This window comes from Gallinula chloropus (assembly GCF_964237585.1).
Source record: "Gallinula chloropus genome assembly, chromosome: 3".
In the NCBI taxonomy this organism is placed as follows: Eukaryota; Metazoa; Chordata; class Aves; order Gruiformes; family Rallidae; genus Gallinula; species Gallinula chloropus.
Genome location: NC_140087.1, coordinates 73,487,306 through 73,509,388, shown reverse-complemented (window position 1 = coordinate 73,509,388; position 22,083 = coordinate 73,487,306). Strand labels below are relative to the sequence as shown.

At 52.3% G+C, this 22,083-nt stretch overlaps 1 protein-coding gene across 1 annotated transcript; it reads left to right on the top strand.

Annotated features, from left to right (window-relative positions):
• The first annotated feature begins 122 nt into the window (after positions 1 to 122).
• Positions 123 to 21,622, top strand: KLHDC3 (kelch domain containing 3). Its single transcript, XM_084262008.1, has 11 exons — positions 123 to 133; positions 6,608 to 6,843; positions 9,114 to 9,290; positions 11,492 to 11,607; positions 13,110 to 13,181; positions 13,402 to 13,615; positions 13,858 to 13,944; positions 14,992 to 15,100; positions 20,278 to 20,351; positions 20,750 to 20,828; positions 21,021 to 21,622. The coding sequence occupies exons 2-11, from the start codon at positions 6,690 to 6,692 to the stop codon at positions 21,085 to 21,087; spliced, it is 1,149 nt and encodes a 382-aa protein (XP_084118134.1). The 5' UTR covers positions 123 to 133; positions 6,608 to 6,689; the 3' UTR covers positions 21,088 to 21,622.
• The last annotated feature ends 461 nt before the right edge of the window (positions 21,623 to 22,083 follow it).

Genomic DNA, 22,083 nt, shown 5'->3' with positions numbered 1-22,083 from the left:
CGCTAACAGTAAGTTGGGCGGGCTTGAAATAGAACTGTCTGTATGGACTGCCGTGAGCTGGTTGGGCTATTTTAAGTATTACTAAACTTTCTGGCTGGCATCTTTTGGGAGACGGGACCGAAGCAGCCACACGGTAGGATTCGCTCTCTGGAGTGACTTTGCAGGGCCAGTGGGCTTCTCTGCTTGGGGTGGTGCTGTGATTCTGGGGGTGACAACAGGGTGAGAGCCCTTCAAAACCCAGGCTGCTTCTGGCTGGGTTTCTCCCCCTTGCTGTGGGAATTGACTGCAGCAGAACTGAGCAGCTTTCAGAACCTGCTCCAGGTCTCTTTCTGTGGAGGAATGAGGCGGCCCAGTGCGCTCTGCATGTGCAGAAGTGGATCTAAGGACATGTGTTTTTGTTCTAAGTTTATCATCTGGCCGCTGTGCTTGGGCTTAGTCAGTAGGTTTTCTCTCAAATGAAATGCTTTCACAGTTAATTGTAAGGATTGGAAATAGAAAGTCTAAAGCAAATAGAACAAACAGCTGAAAAATCTGACTGTAAAACTCATCCTTACTCTCTCCCACCCCATCTGTGCCACTTTGGTCAAGTCACCACAGCAGTTTTGGAAGCTGTGCCAATGAGATGATATTTATTACTACTATCAGGTTTTTTCCTGATGGTCTCAGATGGGTATATGTTGTGGGGGAAGACTCTGTTGATGGGTGCAAGATGGAGTAGTTAGGATGAAGTTATTTCAACTAAATACGTGCCCCTTCAGACAACAGAGCAGCCAGAGATGTGGGTATACAGAGAGTGCAGAGCTGACTTAAGAACCTGTTTGTCCTCCTCCTTAGCAGCGAAATGCCCTGGCTGAATTGCTGCGCTCCCTTTGCTGGGTGTCAGCGCTTGATGAAGAACAAGGAGGTGTTGAAGGGTGTCCCTAGCTATTTCTCTGCTAACAGACTCGTGAGCTTCCACTTGTGGTCAAGTGTCCCTCCTGACTGTGGTGACAGAGCCAGCCTGTGGTCACCCCACAGCTGTTGCTGCACGGGTTTGCTCTGGAACTGGGGACCTGCTGGGCTCGTGGTGCTGTGCACGGTCAGTGGAGGGCTTCAGGCGTTTCTGTGGGACCACAGCAGGTTATTTTGAGCACCCTTTAATTTTAGCCTCCCCGTGCTTAGTGACACAGGAACAACTCATTGCTGCGCTCACTTAATTTGTAGCATCATCAGCTTTGGGTGCTTCAACAACAGGTGAAGTATAACCTGGTTTTTTTTAGGAAGGCTCTTATTCCTGGCTGTGGGTGGCAGGGCCTGCCATGGATCTCAGCTGAAATTTCTCTCTGCTTCGCTGGGGGGGTGATGCTGGACCAGCAAAACTCAGAGTTGTGAAGGTTGCGTGATTGCTGCCTGTGTGAGCTCAAAATGAAAGGATCTGCTAGTTGTTGGAGAGGTGAAGTGAGGAGCTGATGTGTGCATCGGTGAAAGCAAGCGGTGGCTTGAGCAGAAGCAGGTGTGTCTGTCTGTCTGTCTGTCTGCAAAGGGGACCCCAAGTGTGTGCGTCCCTTTCCCAGCTGAGACTGGGGGAAGAGAGGCAGCCAGAGCTCCCTGGTCTTAGGTGAGTGAGTGTGTGCAGAGCTAAAAGAGCATAGTATGGTTTCTTTGTAAGTGGGTTTTTTTTGGGTTTTGGGGGGTTTTTTTCTTAATCTAGAAAATCTCTTCTCTCACTGTGTGAGAAATGTGCTTGTTCAGATGGAGCTTTTTGGTTTCCCTTTAAGGATACAGTTATAGTTCCTGGGGGTGTGGGGGCATGATTCCATCTGGACATGGTGAAGGACAGTCCTCAGACCTTCAACTGGTGAGAGTGTAGGCAAACTGTGGAGATTGCTGGGGAGGAGAGGGGTGGCTTGTCAGGACCCAGAAAAGGGATACATGCATAGCTCACCATGAATCCATGGGGAAGGCATCACTTCTGTTATCCTTCTGTCCTTTGGTAGTAGCAACAGCTTCTCTGATTTAAACGAGTCAGGCTTAATGTTTTGGTGGTGTGAAAGCCCTTCCCGTAATTTGTGATGAATGTTAGTGTTGCTAGCTGGCCCTTTGGTTTGCAGTGCAGAGTTAGGCAAACCAGATGCTTTCTGAGCTTGAATGTGTACTGCCTCTTGCAGACAGTGCCCTCCCAGTTCCCTGATACAATTTCACAGGACCAAAGACTGGTTTGGGTTGAAAGGGACTTCAAAGCCCATCCAGTCCCAACCCCCTGCCATGGGCAGGGACACCCTCCACTAGCCCAGGTTACCCGAAGCCCCATCCAACCTGGCTTTGAACACTGCCAGGGATAGGGCAGCCACAGCTTCTCTGGGCAGCATTTGCTAGGGCCTCACCACCTTCACAAGGAAGAATTTCTTCCTAATATTGACGCTAAATCCCCCTTCTTTTAGTTTAAAGCCATCACCCCGTGTTCTGTTGCTCCACTCCCTGATAAAGAGCCCCTCTCCATCTTTCCTACCTCTGTCCTATCAGTGTTCCTGTGTTTTATAGCATACATCCCTGTTGCTGGTGACCTAGGTGAGAAATCAGAGTGTGCAATTGCATGGTTTATTGTGTGCTGGGGGGGAAATTGTTAGTGAATGGTTTCACATTGATTCTGCTGTTCTCTTCTCCCCCTTGGCTGCGCCCTGTGTAATCTTCAGAGGCATCTAAGGCACGCTAGCTAATGTCAGGGGAGGTTGGGAAGCAGGGTATTTATGTACTTGTCATATAGACTGTAAGCAGAAATCAAACCCTGAAATGGAACTGAGCCACATCCATAGTTTTAGGACAGAAAATAACTTTTTCTCAGCAGGAGAAGTGTTTAACTCCTATCTGCAGGTAGTGCAGAGAAGGGAACTGCAGGAGGAAGACTCCCTTGGGGACAGGAGGCTGCTCTAACAAAATGTTTTTTCAAAAAGGCAGGAGAGGAGAGAGGCTGGGGCTGGGTGCAGAAAGCACGGGGAGGAGTGGGGAGTCCCGTGCATGTCCAAAAAAGGGACAGAAACTGCCTGGGGAAGGCGGGAAGACATTGTGACACTTTGGGGGTGGAGCTGTGGCCAGTGGCAGAAGAGGAATGTGGAGTCCAGCTGGATGTTTTTATTACAGTGCAGAGAAGAGCACTGGGGTTTGGAGAGACCACAGCAGCTTGTTAAACCCTGTGTTTCCCTCTGCCTCTTGGCATGCATCCTGTAAGGATGTCTTCATGCTTCAGATGGGTTTGTTTGCACAAAGCAGATGGGTGTTTCTGTGTGTCCCGGGCCTGGTGAGTGGGGGCAAGAGGCTAAACAGGTGATGTGCAGCCAACTTTAACCCCATTGCCCCCACCACACCGCACCCTGCAGACAACCTCCTGCCTCCTAGGAAGGGCTGACCTCTGGGGGAACCTTTCCCTGTAATTGTAGGAAACAACATTGCACAATTGTTGCTCCAACAACATCAACATCATTCCTTAGGGTGTAAGTGGCTGGGCCTGGAGCTGCTGCCTCTCCTTGGACCAGATTAACTTCTTAGGACGTGCAGCCTTCATTTCCTATGACTAATCTTAATTAAGAAGCAGCTTGGGCAGGGTAGCTGGCTCCTGTTGGGAGCGAAGAGACCAGCCTCCTGCTCTGGTAGCCAGTGTGCTCCTCGCTATGCGGCTTCAGTCAGCTCCCAAGGGTGAAGAAGAGTTTTACCAGCTTTTCTTGCAAAAAAGGGCAAGTGGCATGGTCTGATGCCTGCCTTCCATGCCAGGAGGAACCAGTGGAGAACTTGGAAGTGAAATTCATCCTTTTAATCTGCCAGGATCAGGCTCACTCTGAAGAGTATTAAAAATGTTGACACCGGTGATGAAGTCCAGCTAAGTTCGCTGAGGATTCTCTTACAGAACCACTTAACCAAGAAGTGATTTTTGAGGAAAAGATTAGTTAGATTTAATTTTATTTTTAGTGGTAACTCATGACTGAGGCAGGAAGCAGATTTAAATATGTGAAGCCTTCAAAATAGCCTGAAAGGTGACTTTGGTGGTCTCCATGGAAACTCATCTAGTCTGTAGCTTTGCAGAGGACTTATACAAGAGCTTAAGGAGAAATAATTAAAAAAAAAGAGTAATTTAAGAAGCAAACCCCAAACCTACTAGATCTGAATTTGGGGAGGACCCAGGCATTCAGTGGGGCATCGCCTGTTGTGGAGGCGGCCCATTTGTGGGCTCTTCTGGAGAAAAGCTTGATGTGACTTTCTGGGTTGCTGGCTGCAATTTAGGTTATGGTGGTTGCTTTGGGAAGATGCAGCTTCACAGGAGTGACTCCTTGGTGTGCTTTCATCTGCTACATGTAAGGCTGCAGGATGCTTTCTGTTGGGGCTTTACATGTGTCCTGGTGCTGTAACTTTCAGGTACAGAGCCTGCTCTGGCTGCAAGTCTCTATTTTGGGGACAACTTGAAAAATAAATTAACTTTGAAAAGAAATTACTCAATTTCTGCTGACCTTTAGGAGCTCTGGAATGAGATGACCAGTTTCTGGATGCTTTTGAATGGTCTGTAGTATGTATGGCTGGAGCTGGAAGCCTGAGCTCTGCTCTGTGCCAGGAGGTCCTTGTTGGGTGCTATCTCCAACTCTTTCTCCAGGGGAGAGTATGCAGATGGGCTAGGTGACCAAGCTGTGTGATGTGCCTGGCTGTGAGCAGTGGCTCTGCTTGGCTGAAGGGAGCTGGGGGTGTTTAGTTTGGAGAAGAGGAGGCTGAGGGGAGACCTTATCACCACCTACAACTACCTGAAGGGAGGCTGTAGAGAGGTGGCCGGTGGTCTCTTCAGCCAGGTGACAAGAGATAGGACAAGGGGGAATAGCCTCAAGCTGTGCCAGGGCAGGGTCAGATTAGATATTAGAAATAATTTTTTACTGAAAGAGTTGTTGGGGCCTGGAACAGGCTGCCCAGGGAGGGGGTTGAGTCACCATCCCTGGATGTGTTTAAAAAAGGGGTAGATGAGGTACTTAGGGATATGGTTTAGCATACGACAGGAATGGTTGGACTCTATCTTAAAGGTCTTTTCCAACCTTGTGATTCTGTGAAGGGCTGTGGGAGGACAGTTGGAGGGGAGCAGCATGGTTCTGCCCCTTCTGAAGCAGCTGGGGAGCAGTGAGGAAAGTTCTCTTTGTGAAAACTCACTAATTCCCTAAAAGAAAATGGACAGAGAAAATGTGTAGTAATTTTAGTCCTTGTTCTAAGGCTCCTGTACATTTCAGTTCTGCAAATGCTAAAACTGGGTGTGGGACTGGTCTGGCTGTGCTGTCCAAGAAGCAATTTAAAAAAAAATAAGAGAATTGTCTTTGGGCTGTGTGAAACACTGACGTTGCTTCCCAAGGCTGGTTTTCAGCTGGGGGAAAACTTCCAGAACTGAACTGCCCCACTTCTTCAGAAGCACCCGGGCAGGACTGTGCTCCAGATCCTTAAATCCAGAGGAGAATCTCAGCAAAAATCAGCTGTGGTGGCTTCTCCAAGAGCTGATCTAAGAGCCATCTGGCTGAAGTGTGAAGTGTCCCAGTTTCTTAACTGAGAGGTGATGTTAAAAAGTGTTCCTAGCTGTGCCTGGATTTGCTGTGGGACAAAAAGGCCTTATTCCAGTTGGTAGCAAAGAGCTGCTTCCCCAGACCAGGGGGGTTTCTAGTCTCTTGTGTTTAATTAAGCTGCACCCTAGTGCTCAAATCAACGAGTCCAAATGCTAGTGTTGCAGACCCCATCCCCAGTGGTGGGCTGCTTTATGTGGGGGTAGTTCTTCTGGGGTTTTTCTTGCTGGGCTGTGATCTAAATTTCTGTTTCCCTCTGCTGTTTGTCACGACTGACCCAGAGAGCATGTTGCTTTGCCTCTGGCTCTGTTCTTTTCACCTTCACAGTTGGCTCTTGCTGTACCTTTTCATTCATGTGAACAAATTGTCCCGGCGTGTCCATGATGTGTACATGGCCAGGGCACAGCCGGCTGCACGACGCTCCCTTGCCTCTGCCAAGAGGCTCTTGGCTTGGGCTGCCTGTGCAGCCACCCTGAGTTGTTTCTCTTCCAAGCCTTGCTCAGGTTTCAGTACCTGCCTTGTGTCCCCTTTCCCAAGGGGAGAGTAAAACAGTCTGCAGCTGGGAGGCAGAGGAGTGAGGGCACAGCAATGTGACCTTTGTAGTTGGTATTCAAGGAAGGTAGGAAGACCTGCGAGGTGGATTGTGTTATTTTTTCAGCCTGGAGAAGAGAAGGCTGTAGGGGGACCTCTTGCAGCCTTCCAGTCCCTGAAGGGAGCAGAGAAACAGGAGGGGAATCAACTTTTTAAAAGGGCAGACAATGGCAGGACAAGGGGGATGGATTGAAGCTGAAGGAGGGAAGGTTTAGATTAGATATTAGGGGGAAGCTTTTTACAGAGTGGTGAGGTGCTGGAACGGGCTGCCCAGAGAGGTGGTGGATGCCCCATCCCTGGAGGTGTTCAAGGCCAGGTTGGATGGGGCCCTGGGCAGCCTTGTGTAGATCCAGGCCTGGAGGTTGGTGGCCCTGCCTGTGGCAGGGGGGTTGGAGCTCTGTGATCCTTGGGGTCCCTTCCAGCCCAGACCATTCTATGATTTTAGCTTTCTGTCTCTTTTACAGAGCCAGGTGACGTCGTGGTGGCCCAGGAAGCATGTGGCTGTGGCGCTGGGGACCCTGAAGGCTGCCTGGCTTGCGGAGAGGAATGCTACGGTGGGCAGTGCACTTGGAAGGTGGGCCGCGGAGGGTGAACCACGCGGCCGTGGCTGTCGGGCACAAGGTCTATTCCTTCGGCGGGTATTGCTCCGGAGAGGACTATGAGACTCTGCGGCAGATCGATGTCCACGTCTTTAACGCAGGTAAAGGTGTCCTTGCTCTGCCTGGAGGAGTGGCTTGCTGGGCTGGGTTATTATTGGCTTTCTTGCCCACTGCTGCTCAACAGGTTGATGCTCTGTAGCGTGCTGTCTCGCTTTGACTTCCAGAAGAGCTGTCAGGTGTAGATGTCTCTTCAGCTTCAAGGGCAGGGCACAGAAGGGCTGTAGTCCAGCAGACTGCTAGGGTAAGGGCTCACCAGAAGTAATTACATAGCCAATGGCTTGTTTTGTCCTTGTTCTCCGTGAACCTAACTCAACTAGGTGCAAAGAGGTAGGTGGTGTTTCGCTGGCTCAGGTCCCCATCCAGGTTTGCAGCTTGACTCTGCTCTGCTGCCCCTAGCATGGAAGCAGCAAGGTGGAAGCCAGTGCTTTCCATTACATCTCTTGAGCAGCTTCCTCATGGGGGAGGCTGGCAGCCACTGCTGGCGTGATGGTGACAGTAGAAGTGTGTTGCTAGGATAGAGGCCCTCCCACTTCCTCAGTGGCTTTCACACAGATTCACAACAAAACAGCTCAGCAAAACAGCTGGAGCCATTTGCATAGGGCAGGCAGTGTCTGTCAGGGGGCTGAGCTGGAGCCATGGCTGTGCTGGGGCAGGCTGTTTCTTCATTCAGTAACCAAAGAGGTTACTGAGCTGGTACATGAATTTGTTTGCCTATAATTAGGCAGGTGGCTGAAAACCACCCAGATGCTTGTATGGGTCCAGCTGAATGGAGACAAGAGCAGAGAACCAGTGACTGATTTTGCAGACTGGACAGCATGCTGAATGCTCTCCTCACACACAGGGGGCATGTAGACAAAACTAAGATGCAGGGAGTTCACTCCCCTAAATCTGCCTGTGGAGAGTGCAGTGGTGGATAAAGGCACTGGCTACACAGGGCTGCCAGGGTGAGCCCCTTGCTGGGTAGGGGGGGTGTGTAGATCAGGATGATCTTGTGAGCAAAGACACCCCTCTGTGTCCAGAGGGACTGGTTAGTCATGCTCAAGACGGTTGAATGTTGTAGCTTGTAAACCATGCCAAGAGGGCGCTGCTGTTACGGCAGAAGCATCATTACTGTGGCCGAAGGAATGCTCTTGCATTGTCTGCCCTTCTTACCACTCCCAAACATTAAAGGGTCATGATGCTGCAGCCACCATGTGGGAGGTGGCACTGGCTTCCCAAGTCCTTCCTCAGTTAACACTGCCAGGTTCCAGTGTCAAAGCCAAGATGCCAGGTTTCTAACAATTGCTCTTTGAAAGCTGGGAAGAAAGATTGTGGTTTAGGTAGGGAACATCCTGTCTAGCCTGATGTTAGTGTTGGCTGTGCTTTCTGGGTGCCCTTTCTGCCTTTGGGCTAGATGATCACCTTTTAAGATGCCTGGCCCTTTCCTTTTCCCTATGTTAGTATTTCAGGGGAACTGCAGGCTGGTTTCTGCTATGGTTTGTGTTCTCTCTGTGTCTCTGTACAAAACTGGAGGCTGTACATGTGGTAGAGGGAGGGTGTCTGGGTGCTGTTATGTAATGGCCATGTAACACTGGCTGCGACTCTTGCACCGTCATTAAACCCTGTAATAGCTGTTGACTGCTCCGGCTACTGCTGAACGTGACACACAGGCTGCCAGGGAGGAGAACCTGTAATCACAAGGAACTCTGACTAGTAATGCAGTGTTAGCAGGGACAGCTAAGGTATGGGTGGGGGTAAAGGAGCCAGCTGTCTTGCCTACAGCTTACAAACCAGAAGCAAGCAGACCCTGTTCCTACGAAGCTGCTGCACTGCTTTACTGAACCCGCACGACAGCACATCTGAATGATGCCTTCACGTTGCTGCTCTGAGTTACTCCTGTGCTGCTCATTCTTCCAGCTTGGAGTCTCTTCAACAGTATCACTAGCCTGAAGCAGGGTCCACATTGATTGTCACCTTCACACTTTTCCTTCTTCCTTCCCCTATTTGTGTGTGTGTGTGTGTGTGTGTGTGCTGTCCCTTCACCCACAGCCTGGGATGAGCCAGAGAGGAAACCTCTTCTGTACCGTTCAGCTCGTTTCTGTCTAGAGTCCTTTGGTCCTCCCTCTAGTCTTGCCTGTGACAGGAGCATGTGGGAAAACTCTGCTTCCCTGTTTCTTAACCAGCGACCACTCAGGGTCAGATACAGCTTTGTCTTCCTTTGTCTTCTGCACCTTGTCAAAAGAGGGGGAAAGCACCATGCAGGATGGGCTGTGACCCTTGAGCCTGTGTCGTGGGCTTAATATTTGACCTGGGCTCAAATCTGTATTTTCAGTGTCTCTGCGCTGGGTCAAACTGCCTCCAGTGTGGACAAACAGCCGAGACCACGTGAGAGAGGTGCCCTACATGAGGTATGGACACTCAGCAGTGCTCATAGATGACACCGTCTACATATGGGGTGGCCGCAACGACACGGAGGGAGCCTGCAACGTGCTCTATGCCTTCGACGTCAGTAAGTTCCAGCTTCTTGCTCTTCCTTGTCACGGCTCTTGTTGCTGAGACCCTTCTCTCTGCCCCACTGCATTGATCCCCAACTTGTTTTCCTGCCTCCCCCAGTCTCTCTGTGAAGTGACAGTCTCGAGGAAGTGGTGCAAGTGAGGCATTTGTGTCGCTGACTGTTTCAGCAGGTTTAGGAGGGAAGCAGGATGTCTGCACACTTTCTGTAAAAACCTTTGAACAGGGATTACTGAGCTTGTCCAATAGCTAAGCTGATTTTAATTTTTCTGTCAGCTTTGTGTGCTCTTTCTGATAGTAACTACAGCTGAAGCTTGTTCTCTCTCTGTGGTTCCTTAATTGTGGGTGAAGGTTGCATCAGGAAGGGCCTACAGCTCTTGAGGATTCTGGTTCCTCTCTGGAGTGGTCCTCCTTTCTGAAACCATGGAGGAGGGTGAGAAATAAAACACAGAAGTATTCAGAAACAGGATGACAAAATGAGGGAAGGTGTGAGTCAAGTTAGATAAACCTGAAAGATAAACTCCTTGAGCCTTTTGGGTGGCTTTGTAGTGCTGCTGGAGCAGCTGGGGAAAAAAGGCATCATCGGGAGCTGGGTGGACAGGAGTGTCAGGAAAGGGAAGAAGTATCTCTGGATTCTGGAGGTGAGTCCATATAAATACTGACCAGTAATTGGCTTGCTGGACTTGTAAGGAAATGGCTTCTTCTGTCACTTGGTCATGGGTTCCTAGGAAAAGTGTCTCAGCTTGGAGCTGCTCTCTGAGCACAGCGTTTTCCCCTTCTCCTGACACCCAGGAAGCCACTGGTAAACATCTGCCTCTACAGAGACCTTGTAGTGGGAGCTGTCTGATCTCCCTGCCAACTCCAGCACTTCAGCATTAAGTGAAAATTAACAGAAAGGCCAGGCCCTTCTGGTCTAAACCCTCTGCAGCTGTCTGTACACACTGTGCCTGTCCCCTGCCAATCCTGGAAAGTGAAGCTGGCAATTGCAGTCCCATGTCTGTGGCCTAAGCTCTGCTGCAGGAGTTGCATCAGACTGGGTCAAATCCTGGCTAACTACAGTTTTGTCCCCTGGGGTGCTGAGCAGATCACAAGTGGAGGTCTTTTCCATCTCTAATTTGACATGTTGTGCTTGGGTGAGCTCTCACTGCTACCGTGTGATTGGGCTTGGAAGCCACCCCATGAAGGAAAGTAACTTGATAACTGCTGCAGCTTTCTCATTAGAGGCTGCCCAGGGATTCTGTTGACCTTGCAAGCCCCTTTGTGTGGTTCCAGCTGGAGCCTAGGTGGGTAGCTGTGGCTGCAGGCCAAGTTCAGAGAAGTTACCCTCGTGAAGAATGTTGTTTCGGCTCCAATATTCCCGCTTCCTGAAATAAGCACTGCTCTTGGCAGTTTGCAGCAGTTAGGGAGGGTGGGGAGAATGTCTCCTGCTGCCTCGAGGCTTATCTGTGCCTCTCTGGGCTTTTGGGACAGGTGCCTGTTTGTGCTTGGCAGTGAATCACTGGCTTGGTTCCACGTTGCCCTGGCATGGAGAACAGCTCTGGCTGGATTTAAAGTCCTCCTTTAAATCAAGCCAGCCCCTGGAGTGTGTGGGTAAAGGGATGGGAATCTGGCTGGTGCAGGCTCACAGGGAGCAGTGTGAAGGGAACCATGAAGGATGGGGAGTGAGGAAGGCTTCCCTTGAAGCAGGGATGAGAACTGGACAAGAAGAGGAGATAAGATGGAAAGAGCTGTGTGGCAGAGGTGGGGATGTGCACAGTAGCTCTGTTGATGTGGTGAGCTTGTGGTTAAGTGACTTCTGCCTGGGTCTGTTCTCCCTCAGTTGGTTAGTCAGCATCCCCATGCCATGAGGTCAGTCGGACCACTTTGTATCATCACTTCATTGTAATTGAAACTGTAAATGCAGCATTGATAAGTGACTCTCAAATAGGCTTTGCAAGAGAGTCAATAAAAGTAACGTTGCTCAAGGAGTGCTGTGCTACTCACACATAAAATGTGAGCTCTTTGTCAGGTGTGGCAGCCAGCAGCTGTGCCCAGGAGCTGAGACCTCTGTCACCTGCCTTGCCTGAAGAAGCTTGTGGCCTCTCAGGAGAAGCTGATCCTGTGTGTGAAAGAGGAAAATTGCTGTCTTACCTCCTTGTTCTTCATTTCTATCCCGACATCTGCTGTATTCTCTAAGCCTTGTCTCCTGTTTCGTTTCAGACACACACAAGTGGTTCACACCAAAGGTGTCAGGAATAGTCCCAGGAGCCAGAGATGGGCACTCGGCTTGCGTCCTGGCCAAGAGCATGTTTATCTTTGGAGGCTATGAACAGCTGGTCAGTAGTCCCTGTAACTGCTATTTGGCAATCCCTTGGGAAAGAATCATCGAATCTTACAGGATCCAATATCCTGAGCTGGAAGGAACCTGTAAGGATCACTGAGTCCAACTCCTGGCTCCACACAGGGCCAGCCAAGTCAGAGCATGTGACTGAGTGCATTGTCCAGATGCTTCTTGTACTCAGGCTTGGTGCTGTGACCCCTTCCCTGGGGACCCTGTTCCAGTGCCCAAACACCCTCTCAGTAAAGAAGTATTCCTACCCAGGGCATGGTGGTGGCAGGATACAAGGACATATTTGTATCTGTAGTTGCTTTCAGTTTATAACTCTGCAAAGTCATGGTGTTCATTGCTCAGGTTATGCCCACTGTTTTGCAGAGAGCATAGTGGGGAAAGGAGGCCTGAAAAAGGTGGATTTTTTTTTTTTACTTCCCCAAAACATATTGATATATAGAGGTAAAAGTAAAATATCTGTATTTAGAAATATTTTCTGGCTCACTGCTTAGTCACACTTTGCTAGATAAATGCAAACCACTTAATTTGGCTGAGAAATGAGCCAGCAAAATCACATTCCAATGTCTGCAGTGCTGCTGTGAGGTTTTGTCCTAATCTGGTGCATGTTCCCTGTATATGTATGCTCTCACCTTGCCAGTCCCTGCCAGAAAACTTTTTTGCTTGCCCTCCCATTAAGAAATACCTTGAGATGAAGGTCATAGGCATGCTGACAGCTAGTGCACAAACTCTCCTTTGAGCAAATCCTTATGCTCCCATCTTAGAGTGGGTAAGTATCACTTCAGCCTATTACCAGGCTCTGGAAAAGCTGTGCAAAGTCACATCTGTTTGTTTGGAAAAAAGTGGGAGTTCTGTTATGGCAGTCCCTGGCTTATTCCTGCTCTTGTCAAGGACAATGACATGCCAGCTCCACTGTCTTGTTTACAGCAGCAAGAACAGTTTTCAATGGAGTCCAAACAAGCCTGTGGCTGTCTTGCTGCTGTCTCCCCTGCCTGGAGGAGCAGGAGTCTGTGCTGTTTGAGTGGATGTAGGCTCTTGCAGGCAGCAAGCTGCAGTTTTGTGGGCTCCTCAAAGCCCTGAGTCTATTTGGTCCTGGATGTTTAGTTGCTTAGCTTCTACCACTCATCAGGTGGTCTTAGCAGAGCCAGTTTCACTGTCCTGTTAGTGCCCCTTTCTTCTGCTGCTACATGGAGTGGAGGGAGGGTTCTGCTGTGAACGTACAAACTGTGTGCAGGACAGCCTTGGGGGGAGGAACTGAGTGCCAAATAAATTGGGAAAGCTGCAGGGAGAGACAGGACACCTTTGAGAAGAAATGGGCTTTGCCTCCCTCTACTTAAGTATGCTGCCTACCTGATGTTTTGGAGCAAGCACTGTGTCTCTGAGAAAGTTCTGTCTCCAGAGGGATGCTCCAGATCTGTAGGAGAGCATCCTTCCAGATGTGACCAGACCTCTCAGTCCCTTTGTGACCAGGCTTGCCCTTCTGTCTTCCAGGCTGACTGCTTTTCAAATGACATCCATAAATTGGACACCACAAACATGATGTGGAGCCTAATCTCTGCCAAGGTTGGTGTTTGCTTCTCACTCTGGTTTGTGGAGGAAGTCTCTTATCTGCTGTTCTTTGGGGTAGCTGCCCACACTTGTCTTGCAGCTTGTTGTGGCTGGGATCTGCAGGAGGGGAAGTTCTCCAGGAGAAGGCACCCACCCCGATTTTTGCATCAAGTTGAGTCATCTCCCTGGGTAACCTGCCTTCTTCCTCTTGTTCTGCTTCACTCTGTCCTGGCAGGGTACGCCAGCTCGCTGGAGAGACTTCCATTCAGCCACCATCATCGGAACCAAGATGTACGTGTTCGGTGGCAGAGCGGATCGGTTTGGGCCGTTTCACTCCAACAACGAGATCTACTGTAACCGCATCAAAGTCTTCGATACAGAAACAAACTCCTGGCTGGACTCCCCTCCAACCCCGGTGCTCCCCGAGGGCCGGCGGAGCCACTCGGCATGTGAGTGTGGGCCTCCCGGGAGAGGAGGTGTCTGGTCCCTGGGGCTGAGGCGTGGGGTACCAGGGCCTGGCTTCTGTGGAAAGCTGCTGCCCACCAGAGCAGCCTTGCATGTAGCCCTGCAGGTGATGTCAGCAAAGGTGGATAACCAGTGCCACTTTGCTTAGTGTTTGACGTTGGGACAGGGACCCACTGGGCTCTCTACCTTGGGTGGCACACTGATTACCTGTGCTTACTCCCCACAGTCAGCTACAATGGGGAGCTGTATGTGTTTGGTGGCTACAACGCGCGCCTGAACAGACACTTCCATGATCTCTGGAAATTCAATCCAGGTATTTATGCTTTTCTCATCTGTGGTGATAGTTCTCAAGGCCCTCATGTGTCTGAGTGCTCGGATGAGAGCATTCTCCAAGGGCAAGAAGCATGCCTGGGGGGAAACTGCTCTTCCAGCAGTGTTGATGGGAACTTGATACTGTGCTTGAGACCTCTGTTCCTCCTCATACTATCTCCAAATCTCAATTAGAAAGGGGAAAAGGAAGTGTTGATGAAAAGCAGGGCTAATCAAAGGGTGGTTGGCAAAACCTTGTTGTCATCTTAAGCGTTCAGAAGTGTTGTCAGAAAGATACAGGGAAACAATGGGGCTGGAGGAGCAAGAGATCATAGCTGTGGAGCCAGCTCAGCTAGAGCTGCAGCATCACTCTCTTGGACCAGATGAAACTGTATAGCAAAAGGGGTGATTCTTGAGCTGGCAACCTGAGTCAACCATGACCTGGTTTGGGGTACTTGGACCCTTTTTGCAGTCCATTAGACTGATTTATTTGCCTTTTGATTGCTAACTGCTTGGCATAGCAAAATTACAGCCAGCGTGCTGCTCCCCAAGCTGTTCTTTCTAGCACGATAGGTCCTGAAGGTATCAGTGCTGTGCTGGAGTGTCTAACCAGCCCCCCAGCATCCTTGCCCGGCTGTCCCGGGAGTTCCCTGCAGCCACAGCGCCTGCCGGCAGATGGAGCCGGCTCCCGGGGTTCTCCCTCCAAACCCGGCCGGCGCCGGGGCGAGGAGGCTGCCTCCGCTCCCGGAGCCCTGCCCCGCTCGGCTCCCGGGGGCGTCCGTCCTGCTGACGCTGGGGCTTGGCAAGGGCGAGGCCTGGGCATGCAGCTCCTGGCTCAGCAGGCAGAGCTCCGCGGCCGTGCCTGGCATGGAAGGGACGCTTGGGTAGCTGCTCCCTTTGCTGCTGGTGAGGAGGTGTGTGGGGCAGTTGGTGCCTGTGGGGTGGGTGGGCATCTGGCTTTGCTGCCCTCTGTTGAAATCCAGAACCTGCCTATGTCTGAGTCTTGGCCAGGCTCTTGTGACAAGCTGGTGCACTCTTTTCTGCTCCTTAGTTTCTCTTTCTTGGAGGAAGATTGAACCCAAGGGGAAAGGCCCATGTCCTCGACGCCGGCAGTGCTGCTGCAGAGTGGGGGACAAAATCATTCTCTTTGGAGGCACCAGGTGGGTTGTGTGGGGCGACTCTGTGAGAGGGTTTGCTGTTCCCTTCAGCATGGTGTCTCTTCATGCTCTGCCCCATGAAGTTGTCAGAGGCACATTGCAATTGTCCATGTGTAAGAAGTCACGTAGATCAAGGGTCCTCTGGAAAAAGACCAACAGAGAAATTGAAGATGTCACTAGGTTCTTTACAACCTTATGTGAGAAACCTTCTTGTACAAGTAGAGGCAGAAGTATGTAACATGCTGCTCAAGAGGGGTTGTACAGCAGTCAGGCATTCCATGAAAGAGATGGTGGAGAGGAGGGAGGAGGTCCTGCCATCAGAAGAACAAGTATCCTGGTCTGCAGTGATGTAGCAGACCTCAGACTGACCAGTCCTCTGTATGCTGCCCTCCAGCTCTCCCCAGTGTTTCCTTCATGGCAAGTCTGCCAAGCTGCAGTGGGATGTCTGCTCAGGAAGGACCTGTTTGAGGAGCCCATACACAAAACAAGGCAATGGTCCCTTCTGTTCCTTAGCAAAGTTTCCAGTCACAAAAGGGACCTGGTGTTACAGATTTAGCTGTCAAACACTGGAAGCAGTACTGTCAGGGTGCAAGGCAGCTGGATGTAGCCAAGAGCCATAACAGCTGCTAAAAGAAAGGAAGTGGCCCATCAACAGGACATGCTCTGTTCTGTCTGGAATGACAAATTGCAGCTCTGGAGCACAGGCCTGTTTTCCAGCATCTACCCTGCAGAGACATCTGAAATGCTTTCAGTTCTCAACATAGTTTTGTTGAAAGCTTTATCATAGAATCATAGGATTGTCTTGGTTGGAAGGGACCCTTTAGATCATCAAGTCCAACCATCACCCGAACTTGCCATCCACTACTAACCCATGTTCCTCAGCACCACATCTAACTATGTTTTGAATCCCTCCAAGGATGGAGACTCCACTGGCTTCCCTGGGCAGCCTGTTCCAGTGCCTGATAACCCTCTCTGGGAAGAAGTTTTTTCTAATACCCAATCTAAACCTTTTGGGGCTCTCTCTGGAACCCTGGCAGTAGCTGCTTTGGGATACTTCTGAAGAGAGGTTGGGGCAGAGGACAGGGTAGATCAGGTTCTGATGATGGGCTGACCATACCAGTGTGTGCTGGAGTGAAGTGCCTTCAGGCCCCAGGAGTGCTGTGGTGTGTATGCTCAGCTGTGGGATGTCTGTGTGGGTGCAAGGGAGTGCTTAGTGCAGGTGAGGTATGCAGAGGTGCTGAGGTTATTCGGTCCCCCAAACAGATACTGGGTGCTGGTGTACAGTGGAAGGCTTGGTGGGACTTGGTGGCAGCTTTGGATGTTCTCAGGTGCTGCAGTGTCACAGCAGCAGCTGAACTCTGAGGTCAAACCTGGGCATCCCTAGGAAATGCTAGCAAACCACAAAAACCTGACACCAGCTTTCTGGAGTTCGGCCCACCTCTGCCAGGCAACACAGTGGGGCTTTGTCTTCCCCACCGAACGATTTCTGTATTCAACTTGTTCCTTAATCCGGGCTCAGCCCCACCGCAGGCCAGTTCATCAGCACTGGCTGGGCTGGGAAGAGCTGCTGGTAGCCAGGAATGCAGCCTGCTTGGACTGGAGGGAGGGTCTTGCAGGCTGGGGCAGGGGGAGAGGGATGGGGACTGAGCTCGCTTCCTGTAACAGTTATCAGGTGTGCTCTGGGGCTGCCGGGCGAGATAAGAAGTTTTCCAGGAAGTCGTTGTAATGGAGAACTCCCTGTGGTCTGCCTGCTGACCCCTGCTCCCTGCCTGGGGAGGGGGGTGTGCAGCGCAGGGGGTCTGGCAGGGCTCCTGGGAGGATGAGCCGGCACGCTCCGCTTGCTAGGCAGCAGCAGGGGGGATGGGGGGGGGGGGGGGGGGGGCAGGCAAACCCCCTTTATGTCCTGCCTTCCCTTCAGGGAATTGCGTGTGCTGGGGGCTGTTTGGGGCACTGCTCCCCCGGCATCCAAAGGCTTCATTCCTCTTGTGGTCCTGCCCAGACCCTGATCCTTCTGGCCCAGCTGTGGCCTCTCACTGTGGCCAGCAGCAATCCAGTAGCGCTGCGCTTGCTGCTCCTGTTACCCGTTTCATCCTGGTTTCATCCTGAAAACACCAACACTCCAGCGTGCAGAGGCCGTTCACAAGGGAGGATGAGGAGGAGAGGGAATGCTATAAACTGGAGTTGAGCTGGACAGATGCTGAGCCATGTTCAGCTGGAGGCTGCGTTGTTCCCTGGCAAGGCTTGGGAATACTGGACTCAAAGAGTAGGGTCTCTTGCTGGGTGCAGGACCCACGAGCGTTTGCCAACATGCTGAGTTGCTGTGCAGCCAGAGCAGGGTTTGGCTGGGCTCTGGCTGGCAAGAGGGTGCCCTGCAGCCTGCTTGTCTGGGAGTCACAGCTCTCCTGGTCTTGAACTCCAGGCTTTCCCTAACTACTTGCAGTGTGGTGATTAAAGCTGCAGACGTGGTGCCTGCTGGCTTTTCCTTTGAAAGATAAGGGATGGTCTGGGGTTTCCTGTGACGTGGATACGAGATTAGATTGTGACATGGTGAGCACGCAGGGGTGGAATTAAAGGGGCTCTTGCCTGTATCCGGGCAGATGGGACCCATCAGCAATAGGTCTTCTCTGCCAGCAGTGAGCTGTGCCCTGCAGTTTTTGCTAGGGTTATGGGAACTGGGGGTGGGGTGGGGAAGGTACTGTCTCATGTTCCATGAGATGTCACTACCTATGACCCACTGAGCTTTACAAGTGACACCGGAGTGAGAAGTCGCTGCATGAGGTGCCCACTAAGCAATGAGGCCATGCTCAATTGCCTTGTGGTCTTAAAACACCTTTCCCTTCTTTCTAATTCTCTAAACAACAGGCAGCCATGGGAGTGCTTTTCCCTGGTCTGAGCACTACTGTTCCAGCACAGACAGGCTGATCCCTCTGTGCTGGGGTGACCAGTTGCTCGGGTGCTTTGGTTGACCTCAGAGGCAGGGATCGATAGGTGAGGCTGCCTGTTCCCTAGAAACCCCTGAAGTCAGAGCTCTTCACTACCATTCCAGGACCAATGTCAGACAGGAGTATTGGCAAATTGGGTTTGGCTTAAAATGACTCATACCTGGCACATACTCAGTCTTCTGAAATACCATCACTGTTTTGGCACAGTCAGGGAGCTGGAGCCCATGGTGATTCCTGCAGTCAGAGTGAGAAATGTCTCTGGCCTTGCACTGCAATGCAGATGTTTCCTAGCTGCTTTCTCTGTGCTGCTTTCCCAACATCTCAGTGGCCATGCTAAAGTGACAGTGATGGATCTGAACCACCTGAGAGCTGGAGCCATGAACAGCACGTGGCTGGGCACAATCTACTCTAAACCTTGTGCTGTTGTGCTCGGTGTGTAACTTCAGCTCATGCAGCAGAACCCAAAAGCAGTCCAGCTGCTGGCCTACTGAGAGGAACACAAGCTAAGGAAACAGCATGTTCTCTGGGCTGCAGGCTGCTAACCTGTGAGCTTTTCCTGGAGAGGTGGTGCTAATGCAGCAGGTCTATATGGCTGCTGTGGGCGAGCTGCCACTAAGCCAGACCTCAGTGTCTGCCTCCAGGTCCTTCCTCTGTGCTGTCACCTTCACTCCTCTGAGAAAAAACTGTACTTCTGCAAAGCACCTTCCATCTTGTCCTGGGAGAAAGCAGCTTGGCTGGTCACACTCTGGCCCACGGCAGCGTTCGGCGTTGGTACAGCGCATGCTGCCTCCATCCCCAGCAGCATCAGTGTTCCAGAGACACTACAGGCAGGAGGAGGTTTCTGTGGCATGACTTGTGAGTAATGTGGCATGTGGCAGTCTGCAGATGCTCTAAGCAGCTCTAGAAAGCTAGAGCTGAGGTAGGCAGGGAGAGCACAGCACAGCAGCACTGCCTGCAGTGTATGGCTCCTTTCGTTGCCTCTCCAGGTCACAGGGAATCTGGATGGCCACCAGCCACTTGCTGAGTCTTCCACCATCTCTGGAGATAGGTCATGGCTCCCACAAGCTGTGGCCCTGCAGCACAGCTGGAATGCCTTGCAAAAAGCTGTCTTGGGTCTCCAGCTTCTCTTACCTCCCTGACTGGAGACACTGGTCCAGCTTTTTGGTCGCTGTCTGGTTCTTCCCATGTCAGATGCCTGTCCCATGTGATGTTCTCTTGAATTCTTCTACTTCCCATTGCATGCCTTCCCATGGCCATGAGGGGAAGCTGGCCTGAGGTCTGTCAAAAGACAGTGTGGGCTCTGTCATGCTACCCCATGTGGTGTTTTGGGCCAGGTAGGGATAGGCTGACCCACACCTGCCCAGGTGGTTTGATCTGTATGTGTTTCTCAACATGGTACTAGAGCAGCATTTCATGATCTGGCACTGCTGTGAAGCTGGCTGGTCTCCAACAGCGTGCTGGGTGCTCCAGGTGATGTCAGCCTGTCTGGCCTTCCCTGTTTGGGGCAACCCCTGGGGCCTGTTTGTCACACAAAGAGCAGGCCAGATGTTTGTGCAAACATGCCTGCCTTCAGGAGCTGTGGTAACATCCCTCCTCAAGCCTCCTCAGAGTCAGTCTCAGCATTGTCTGGGGGCTCGGCTTTGCCTCTCTCACTGGAGCTCTTAGGAGAGGCAGATCCACTGAAAGCACTCAGCTCTGGGGACAGCTGTTTGCCAGCACCCTCCTCAGACCCCAAGGGTGGGTGCCACAGTTCTGGGGGAAGCCCCAGGGTTGCTTACTTGTTGGAGAGTGATTTCGGAGGCAGCTGGGGAAGTAAGAGCGTGCAACCAGCCAGGGGCTGATCAGGCTACAAGAGGGGAACAGGGATGTTCCCTGCAGAGGGGGGCCTGTGCTTGGAGGTGTTGTAAAGTAAGAGGCAAGTGAGGTGAGGGGGAGGCTTGCAACTCGGTTACTGTGGCCACATGTGAAAAGGAGGTGGCTCTCCTGTTCCCTGCTGTGGCTTGCAGAGAAGGTACTGCATGCTTCTGCCCAACTGCTGGAGCGGGGCAGCGCTGCCTGCTCTGTGACGAGCTCTGACAGTAATGGCTTGTGGGGGGACAGGAGGGATTAGAGGGTCCTTGCATGGGGCAGGCAGGCCAGGAACAGCGCTGGGCTTGCTCAGCCCTTGGGGAACCCATGGGGCTGTAAGTGGTGGACAAGTGTTCTGGCACTGACTGGTGCTTTGCTTGACTTCTGCAGCCCGTCTCCAGAGGAGGGAATGGGTGATGAATTTGACCTGATGGATCATTCAGATCTCTACATCCTTGACTTCAGTACGTAAGCACTCCCCACCCCCAGCCTGTGCCTCTCCCCACAAGGTGCCCTCGAGCAGGCCCCAAATGTGAAGCACCATGCCCTGTCCTTCATGGCTCTGGGTGTGCCTCTCAGAGCCAGGCAGCTGTCCCTGGCTAGTGCCTGTGGCTTCAGGCAGCCCAGCCAGAGATGCAGCTGCTGTTGTAGGCCTGAGCTGGGCTTGTGGCTCTTCACACAGGCTTCTTGCAGGAGCACAGAAAGCTGCTCCAGCCTGTCCCTGGTGTGTGCCCTGCCTTGCCCCTCAGAGGGATGGCCAGTATGTGCTGCCCTGTTTCCTGTGGTACTGGTTGCAGGATGCCTTGTTGCCCACAGAGTGCCCAGATGAGGACTGCTGTGTCTGACTGCCCTCTTTCCACAGGCCCCAGTCTGAAGACGCTGTGTAAGCTGGCGGTGATTCAGTACAGCCTGGACCAGTCCTGCCTTCCCCATGACATCAGGTACCACGTGCCTTGCTGGGAGGGTGCACCCTGCCCTTGGGGTGCTCCAGCCCGGGCTGAGGGTCGCCTTTGGCACTGTGCAGCTTTGAGGTGGGCTGGAGGCCACAGCTGAAGCTGGCGTGCAGCAGAGCTGCTCCAGCCCTGGCTGCTGTCTGTCCTTCCTCTCACCGGCGTCCCCTCGGTGTGTTACAGATGGGAGCTCTCGGCTATGACAACAAACAGCACCATCAGCCGCCCCATCGTCTCCTCCCAGGGCTGATGCCAGCTCGCCCCTCTGCCACCCTGCCCTCGCCCCTCCACACACTGACCTCTTGTTCCACTGCCTGCATGAATTTTTAGCCTTTTCCAGCAAGGAACACCTGAACTCAGTTTGCCTTGCCCTTGCCAGGCCTCCCTCTGCCCTTGCTGTGCTTCGGTGGGCAGGTGGAGCAGGCTGTGGGCACAGACAGCGGCTCACCCCAGCAGCACAACTGTGAACCTTCCTCCTTGCTGACGGCTCCGGCATCTCCTCCGTTCCTGTCCCTTGCCCCTGGAGCTGCAGCTGGGCTGACCTGGTTCCTGGCCACTTTCCAAGGGCCTGAATTAACTCCTACCACCAGCCATGGCCCTGGGCCTTGGCCTCAGGCTCCGAACTGTTCCTGCGCTGCCCTGAGAGAGCAGGGACCTCCGTACCTGCACCTGCCAGCACGGACCTGCTTCCTGGAACTGGAGGGCAGGCCCCAGCCTGAGCTGAGCCAGACGTGGGGGTCTGGGCCCAGCTGGAGCCTCTGCCCAGCTCCCATTGTAAAACTAACTGGGGGGGGTGGGGGGGTGGGTAGTTTTATAAACACTGAGGCAGACTGTTTCTGCTGCTGTGTGTGTCCTAGCAGGTGAATTGGGGGAGAGAAGGTGTGGGAGGGGGGGGAGAAACAAGCACTTTCCTCCACAGTTGCAGCCTACTGGTGGCTTGTGGCAGCTGTGGGCCGGGGTGGGAGAAGGGGAAAGGGATCCCCACTATGGCACTACCCTGGCATTCCTGCCTGTGGCTGGGCTGCCCTGCAGGAGGGCAGGGAGGAAGACTCTGCACATCTCTTGGGCTGTGCTGGGAAGAAGGTAGGTGCCCCACAGCTCCCTGCCCCAGGGCGGGATGTGGAGGGGGGTCTGGGGCAGCCTCCCTGCACAGCACAGAAGGTTGTGCCTGAGTCCCTCGCTGTGGAGGTGTCTGATGTGTGGAGCAGCTCTGGTGCCAACTAGCAGAGCTAATGCAGGGAGAGCT

What these genes read in the sequence shown, in the direction of transcription:
- KLHDC3 (XM_084262008.1), top strand. Translation starts at nt 6,690, where the DNA reads ATGCTACGGTGGGCAGTGCACTTGGAAGGTGGGCCGCGGAGGGTGAAC. An exon ending in CCGGCGGAGCCACTCGGCAT is followed by an intron (nt 13,616 to 13,857) that starts GTGAGTGTGGGC and finishes TACTCCCCACAG; the next exon opens with TCAGCTACAATGGGGAGCTG. An exon ending in TGCCTTCCCCATGACATCAG is followed by an intron (nt 20,829 to 21,020) that starts GTACCACGTGCC and finishes GGTGTGTTACAG; the next exon opens with ATGGGAGCTCTCGGCTATGA.